This window comes from Octodon degus, unplaced genomic scaffold, assembly GCF_000260255.1.
Source record: "Octodon degus isolate 3935 unplaced genomic scaffold, OctDeg1.0 scaffold00007, whole genome shotgun sequence".
Classification (NCBI taxonomy): Eukaryota; Metazoa; Chordata; class Mammalia; order Rodentia; family Octodontidae; genus Octodon; species Octodon degus.
This window is the reverse complement of record NW_004524583.1, coordinates 32948395-32956917: the sequence shown is the minus strand read 5'-3', so window position 1 is coordinate 32956917 and position 8523 is coordinate 32948395. Positions and strand designations below refer to the sequence as shown.

The following is an 8523-nucleotide window of genomic DNA, read 5'->3' as shown; positions in this document are numbered from 1 at the left end:
CATGCAGGGGTGAGCTTTTCAGGTTTTCATGGAAGTCAAACTGGGGAAGAGCTCCGTGGGAAGGTGTATGTAGGTCAGGAGATTCTTTTCTACACACGTGTGCACGTGCATCACAGAGATTACGGGGCTGTGATGGGGCCCTGTCTTCACCCCACGCTAGGTTCGTGGGGGATTCCAGTTCCATCCAAACGGGAACTCCCAGCCCACGCCCTTCCTGCCAGGCCACACTGACCCTCACTGAGGGCCGCACAGGCGACTCAGAGCAAGCAGCACAGGCCCTTTGCTCCTGAAGCTGACGTCAGGAGGGACTCACTACTGGGGAGTCTCCCGGTTTGCCATCAGCGCTGGAAGATGGGCTTGGAGGTGGGGAATGAACGGCACTGAGGGCACACTGTGCGGAGAGGCGTCGGACTTAAAAAGCAGGTGAACATTTTGAGAAGATTCTGGCTTCTCTGGCTGGGGAATCTCGGAAGTGGCCACACAGTGGAGCGCCCACAGGTCCGACACACACTGGTCCAGAGCCCAGGAGGTCGCTTCTGTCCCTGAAGCACCAGGACTTCCTGAGAGATCACACACAGCTCCGAAGAGCCCGTCCAGTCAGTCTGCCACAATGGCTTTGCCATCACAGCATCCAGCAGCTCTACGATCCTGGGGCTCCCGAACCATTCTGGAAATGAGGAAGGAAGCACCGCTTGGAACTCCGGTGTCACTGATTTCCAAGGCTAGGATGCTGCTTCAGTAACAACGATCCCTGGGGAGAGCAGACTCTCCTCCTGCCACCAATGTCCTCAGAGTGCAGCCTGCAGGCGTGGGGAGGGGCAGTCCTGGAGGTACAGATCTGGCCCTCCCAGGGAGGTATGAGGTGCGCACCGTCAGAACTGCCCAGGAGGGAGCCCAGTTACAGTCCCCACGAAACCTGTGCTCAGGCAGCAGCTACTTCTTGGGCTTCTCTAGGATGTTGAGGAACTTGCCCCGTGTCATCTCTCTGGCTGGAATTAAAAGCAAATAAAAGATAGTGAAAACACAGATCTCAGGAAGATTGCACTAAAAATACAGGTGATTCAAGTTGTATGCCCAGTAGCTGCCACTAGGGACTCAATCATCACTCACCTCCTGTGGTGGGGGCAAACCACTGTGGACAACTAAGATGAAGTGCTGCAGAAGCTGGCCGCTGGTGTAAGCACAGGCCAGCTGCTGGAGCGGGCCTCGCCATCCCCCAGGAAGTGCTTCTCTGAAGAATCTGACCTAGCATATGAGCTTTGCTCTTGGAAGCTGAAACCCCACCACCAAGTTTTTTTCTGGGATGTTGGTCTCCAGGCATTTATAATCTCAAATCTAAATCAGAGATCATTTACCCTGTCTCCCGGCGGTGGTCGCTGCACGCTCTAACGTAACAAGGTTTACGTTCCCTCAGTGTAGCTCATCTGTGGATGGTGTAATAAAGCAGGGTTTATAGAGCTTCAGTCTTCCCTCTCTCAGCACTGTCAGTCCTCAGGTATTTAATACAGCCAGGCAAGGTTTATGTGTCTTTCTCTGACTTTCAGCACCATCAATCTTTGAACGCTGTAGTTACCAGCGGGTTTATACAGCTACTTTCCTACATATAAGCCTCCAAAATGAAAGTGGAACATTTCTCAATTACAGGGCCCACTCCAGAAGCCCTGTTTTAGCTTCGTCAAGCAAATCCTCAACAAGCACATACAGTGTTAACATCCCTGTCCCCCTCATCCCACAAGGCCATCTCTTCAGGTCTCTTACATGGAGTTCAGAGTTCCTGCGGCTTCTGGCAGCTGGCCCTGGGGCCAGGAGTCTGGAGCCCTGTAGCACTGTGGAGGTGCTCACAAAACGAGGGGGGCCTCTTCCCTGGCCTTCTTGCTGCCTCCCCAAGTTCAGACTCATGGTGCCAGATGAATGTGTTTTCACTTTCCTCCATCCTACCTTATATTCACCATTTTCTTGCTTATTTGCACAATGAAGAAGACAACACAAAACCCATCATCATGGGAGGCTTTGGGTACCTCCTGTCTATCTGCCTTCCATTTTTCATTAGTTCTAGGCACCAGCAAAAGGGATTTCATTAGCTGGGAGTAGAAGCCCCAGGGCTGGGTCTCGCCTCATGAGCCCATAGTCCCGTCCTGGCCCTAGTCACACCAGCCACCCTTCCACGGTGGATTTATACCAAACGCTACTCCCGCAGTTCCTGCAAGACTTGAATATAATTACTTGTGTACAAACAGAGAGTAGAGATTGGCTAGTGCCAGACCTGTAGCTGCCTAACACATGTTATCTGGATGAGTGGTAATGTAGAAAGGATCAAAGAAGAACACAACAGTTAGTTTCCTTCCTTTAGGGGCTGGGGAGACAGCTCGGTGGTCTAAGTACCAGCCTGGCAAGTGCAAGGACCCGGGCCTGAGCTCCGGAACCACGTGCCGTGCAGGACCTGAAAGTCCAGATGCACCGTGCTGGTCAACAAAACCAGGTGTGGTGGCACATGCCTGTACTCCCAGAGCTGGGAGGCTGGGACAGGAGGATTACTATGCGTCTGAGCTTTGTATCAAGACTGTGTACCAAATAAATAAATTAAAAAATTAAAAATAAACGACTTGTTAGTGACCCTTGGGTTTCCACCCCCCACATTCTGTGACTTTTTAAAATGTACCTTGATTATTTGGCAAGAAAAATAATTTCCCTTGATGGAAATAATACCAAACTAATGAAGAGGTCAGGGACCAAGAACAAACCGCCACCTATAACCCAGCACGCTGAAGGCTGAGGCAAGAGGGCTGCTGTGAGTCTGACACCAGCAGTGAGTTCATGACCACTGCTGCACTACGTGGTGAGACTCTCAAAAAAGCAAACAACCTGGCAAGCGCAGGGCACTGAGTTCAATCCCCAGTACTGGAAACAAACAAAAATAAAACTCCACAAAAAAACCCAAAACTAATCAAAAAGTAAAGTTTAAAAACAACAAACTATAGTGTACCAGAGGAAGTCCAGTCAAGTACTGCTCTGCCTACAGGAGGCAGTGTGGGCTTCTTCTAAGTACAAAGTACAGTATCTGAGCTCAGTGCCAGGGCTAAGTATTAGCTGGGTGACACCCTGGGCTGCACAGTATCTCTGGGCCTCACTTTCTTCATCTGCAAATGCACCCAATGTTGTTGTTTGTTGTTTTTTTGAGGAACCAGGGATTGAACTCAGGCCCTTGCACTTGCCAGGGAAGTGCTTATTCCACTGAGCCGTCTCCCCAGCCCACGCCGAATGTTAATACCACCTGTGCTACTTTTCTCTTTGATAGTAACAGTGAATATACTTGGTAAAATGTTAATCATTACGAGAGGCCTTTTCAGAGGTACATATATATTTTTATACTATTTTCTGAGTGAATGAATAAATGATTATAATAAGGCAGGTAGTCTCAACAACGCCACCCCTAGAAAAGCATGGTGACATATGCCTGTGACCCCAGAACGCCAGAAGCCTGAGGTAGGAGATCACAGGTGCACAACCAGTCTTGGCAACTTAAGACTGCCACAAAATAAAAAAATAAAAAAGGGTTGGAGACAGTTCAGTGTGAAGGCCTTAGGTTCAATCCTCAGTACTACAAATAAACAAACAAAAACCCATTGCTAGGAATGTCTTTGTGGCTTGGATCTGCATGTCTCCTCAAAGCCTCCTGTGGTCATTAAGGCAGGCTTTTTTTTTTTTTCTTCAAAACCGGGGATTGAACTCAGCCCTTGTGCTTGCCAGGGAAGTGCTTATTCTGCTGAGCCATCTCCCGGCCCAAGGCAGGCTTTTGAGAGGGGGCTGAATCTAGCCTTTGCAATAGGTTCATTGTCTAGTATGCAAACTGGCCGTGTGAATGCTACACCCACCCCCAGGGTAGGCAGCCTGCTTACAACTTGTGGGGAGGAAAAGGGGCTTGCTTCCCTTTCTACTCTGCTCTGCTTTTCTGTCTGTCTGTCTTTTTTTTTTTTTTTCTTTCTTTCTTTGTATTTAGTACAGGGTAAAACCACTGTTTTCTTTTTTCTGGTATTGCTTGCTGCTTTGGTATCTTCTGCCACCATGAACGGCTGCCCCTCTGTCACGTGCCCCTCTGCCTTATGGGCTGAAACCTTCACAAACTGTGAGCTAAACAAACCTTTCCTCCTTTAACTTTGGGTGGTGGGTATTTTGTCCCAGCAACAAAAGAAAAGTAACTAAGACAAGGCCCTACAGGAATCATTAGTTATTTCTGCAGAATGGGTTACCTACCTACTCTCGTGTGGCAAGGACTTAGACATTTTCAGCATCACATGATCGCAAAACATGGGTAAAGTAGGCGCTCTGGAAACCAGACACCAGCGCTAGACAGAAGCACTCTCAAGGTAGCCAAGAGGCTCTGTCCCAGCCTACGGGCCGCACTGACGACACTGGCAAGTTCTGCTGTGTCCTTCAGGCCTCCCAATTCCTTACTGTTTTTTTCCCCACCAAATAGGAGAATGACTCAAAATACTGTAGGTCTAAGAATTTCAAAGACTCAACTGCTTGAAGGATCAAAGGGCTTAAAAGAGAAAAAATAAATGGAGGTTCTGAAGTCTCCCCGTGGCAAGCTCTCCTTGAATCCAACCAATTCTTTTTAACAACCCATTTTCCACTCAATCATTCCTTCCCCTGCAACCTAATCCAAGTACACAGAGCTGCAAGAAACCACCGTAAAAGTAGAAGTAATTCAAAAGACATCATCTCCTCCGGGGAGGGGAGGAAGTCCCCTCCCTGCCAGGCCCATAGAGGAGATATACGAAGGCATGACAGAGGCACTTCCTGAAAGGGAGCTGTGCCCTATAAATCAGATCCAAAGCACCAACGCCTTCCGTGCGTGCGCAGAGAAACTGCTGTGGGCCAGGGCTGCTGCGGGCACGCGCCCTCCTGCTCGCTTGCCATCGAGATGTTAGCATTTCTGATGAATGCACAGAGCCCTTATTTTATATTTCTCTATCTCTGCTTTCCTGCTCTTCTGCAGTGTGAACATTCTTACCGATCTGCTGCAGTAATCACCACCCACAACTGCACCCCCCAAGCCTAGTGAAATTGTTTAGTGATGCCAGCCGCGCTTTTAATTTGCGAGACATCAGACACAGAGGTAATTTATACCAACATCTGTTCATTTTTGACTTCTGAAACAAACTCACACATGCTGCTACAAAATCCCATTAGGAATAAGGAAACAGCCTTCTGCTGCTGTTGGGGTCGGTATTTCTTGTCTACACACACACACACACACACACACACCCCACAGGCACGTGTGCGCACACATATTCCTTTTAGTAGGGTTTATATGTAAATATATTTAACTAAAACCCTTTATGGACTTCAAATTTCTTCAGAGAAAAATCTTTAGAAATGACTAGTGCTTACTTAGAGCAAAGCAAAATGCTTCTGCTTTCCCCTGCCTGGCTACATCCCTTCTCCTTTCCATGAGTTACAGCTCCGCACACCCTAAGATCACACGCTGTGGAGCTCAGCACTGCCAGGTCCCCCACACCTCACATAGTCATACAGAAGCCACTTTGGGGCTGGGGTGCAGCTCAGTGGTAGAGCACTCGGCTGGAGAGCACAGGCCCTAGGTTTGACTCCCAGCACCATAAATAAGAAAGGAAAGGGAGCTGGGGAGATAGCTCAGTAGAGTAAGTGCTTGCCTGGCAAGTGCATGTTCCTGAGTTCAAGTCCCAGTATTACAAAAAGAAAAAAAAAAAAAAAGAAGAAGAAAGGAAAAGGAAAGAGAAGGGAAAGAGAGAAGGGAAAGAGAGAAGGGAGGGGAAGGAGAAGAGGGGAGGGAAGGACAGAGGGAAGGAGGAAGAGGAGGGGAGAGATGGAATCCTGGAGACTGGATCGGCGCTTTATCTAGGATCAATGGAATCTGGTAACTACTTCTGCTTCGGGATTTATGCCCCCCGAAGTACCAGGCCGCATAGAAACACTGCACTATCACCAGTCACCACTCCGCTGAGACTCCACTGGTCCTCAGCCACCAGGGCCGGCACGGTGCACAGGAGGAGCGCAGCTCCATGTCAGGCTGTGCTTTACAGGTCTGCCCGCTTAGTGCATACATCATAAACGGAGAAGGCCACAATAGAGACTGTTGCCAGAGGGTTAACATGTGAATTGCTGTAGAGTGTGGAGAGGGGAGCGTAGCAAATGGCTAAGCCACAATCAACTTTCAGATTTATGATGCCTCCGTTACCCCCTTTGTAGTTTTGCTAGGGCTGTCAGGTTCATGGCAGCTGTAATACCTGAGCACACTTAGGTCAGGGCTGAGGGGAAGACTTCATCCCGCTCGTTCGCTCGCTCGCTCGCTCGGGTGGTGGTACGGGTTTAATATTATCTCCTTCGGAGCCTCTCCAACTCCTCCAGCCTCCATTTAGCCTTGCTTCTGGCTCGCTCTCCCAATGACTAGCCCCAAACTGCCTTCTCCGCAGTAAATTTTCTGGTGACTGGTTGAGAAAGATTCAGTGGTACAGATTGATTTCTCACCGGTGAGGGGATGAGGGATTACTGGAGGCACCCTGGCTAACGAGATTGGGTGCAGAACCTCTCGAGACCAGCCTTCTCCGCCAGGGCTTTGCACCCTTCACCCGTGACATATGGGTTTCATTACAGGAAGACTTTCCAGATTATAACTTTGAGGCAATTGCCTGGTAAAATTCTGCTTGACTTTTATTTTTATGTAGGGAACAATATAAAGATTAAGTAACTTTTAATGAAATGGAAGAAACCCTTAGAATGTTTGGTTTTTCATTTCAAACTATATATTTCTGTGCTGCAATCTAATTAAAAACATTCCCACGATAGAGAAAAGTCACACTGGTTTACGCACACCTGGAAAAGCAGGCATAGGCTGTTTGTAGGAGGTCTACCGAAAAAGGCCAGGCTGCAAAGGCACTGGCAGAATGCCACAAAAGGAAGAGGCTTCCTAACCAGGCGGCTCTGCCTGGGCCACGGGGGCAAGTCGGCATCTCTCTGTGCTTTAGTTTTCCCACCTGTCTCAGATGGCATTACACAAAGGCCACGGGGCATTCAGTAAATGCACCCACTGCAACCCATTTTATTTTAATTAATTAATTAATTTTTACAGAACCGGGGATTGAACTTAGGCCCTTACGCTTGCCAGGGAAGTGCTTATTCCACTGAGTCATCTCCCCGGCCCCCATTTTATTAGGCAAAGCACAGCAGCTGGGTTGGATTCCTGGGTTAGGTTCCCAGCTTGCTGTGCCAGCCCCGTCCCTTGGGGCGCGCTGAGAGGACGACTGAGACTGGGCGTGGTAGCCTGAGCAGAGGAGAATCACTACAAGTCTGATCTACATAGTGAGACCCTGTAGACCCTTACTGAAATACAAGCATGCCAAAACGGAGAAAGGGGTATTTTCACAGATTCAGTATTTCTTCCTTCCATCTCCATCTGATGATGTTGAATATATATATATATATATAGTATGCTTGTCCACATATGCCAGTCACTTTATACAGAATAACGGAATGAAGAGGAGGAAAACGCAACAGAGAAACGCCCTCTGTCAGGACACAGCACAACCAATGGTAGCCGCCCAATTCAGCGCACTCTGGGTCTGTGGGAACACAGCTCGCAGCAGATGAAGGTCCCTTCATGGCAGAGACGTCCTACTGCTGCAACACACTACTTCTGTCTTCAAACTTCTTCTTCTTCTTTTTTTTTTTTTTTTGTGGAACCGGGGATTGAACTCAGGCCTTTGTGCTTGCCAGGGAAGCACTTATTCTACTGAGCCACCTCCCCGGCCCATGTGTCTGTCTCATTAACTGCCCACCCATCAAACCAGAATCTGATCTGCTTTACCGATAAGCTGTTGCTCACAATGGGCTTTCACCAGTTTACTGTGTGGCACAGGCCTCATCTTAAACGTCACCACGGACTACCCTGCCTGGCTGCCTAGCATGACCACTTCTCAGTCAGGACTCCTTCCCTCAGCTTGTTGTTGGCCCAGGCGCCACGGAGCGCTGCAGTCTCTCAGCTGCCCTCCCACACGGGGTACCAGGCTGCACCAAGTAAGCCAAACCACACAGTGTTGAGAGTGGCAGAAGGAAACCTATTTATTATAAAAAGATCTTCAGATACAAAACAAATGATAACATACACAAGCATCTGGCATCTGGTCACAAGCATATACCCAGAGCGAGTGCGCTCCAAGCACAGCGCTGCTGGCACAGCTTGAGGCTGACACAGCCGCACCACAGAGTCCATTCAACAACCACTCCAGTCCTTGGAGAAAGAGTGCTGAAGGCGGCTCCTCAGCCACAGACATCACTACTCTCAGCGACTTGTCTTCACTACCTGCTTCTACCCCTGTATCATTATGGTTACATGAGCAAAACCAAACCTAACCTAACCTGCAAACCTATGGGAGTAATGTCAAGTAGCAGAGGCAGCTACCTTCCTTGACCACACCAGTAGTTACTTCTAGCAAAAGAAACAAAATCCTGGTTAGTAGTTCTCTCTCTCTCTCTCTCTCTCTC

General features: G+C 48.8%; 1 protein-coding gene across 1 annotated transcript in view; it reads right to left on the bottom strand.

Annotated features, from left to right (window-relative positions):
* Positions 1-232: 232 nt before the first annotated feature.
* The window catches only part of Lin52 (lin-52 DREAM MuvB core complex component), a 118559-nt gene continuing 110268 nt past the window's right edge, over positions 233-8523 (bottom strand). Inside the window, exon 6 of the mRNA XM_004624856.2 lies at positions 233-989. Coding sequence (XP_004624913.1) covers positions 934-989 — 56 coding nt within the window. The 3' untranslated portion in view covers positions 233-933. The remainder of the gene's footprint in view (positions 990-8523) is intronic.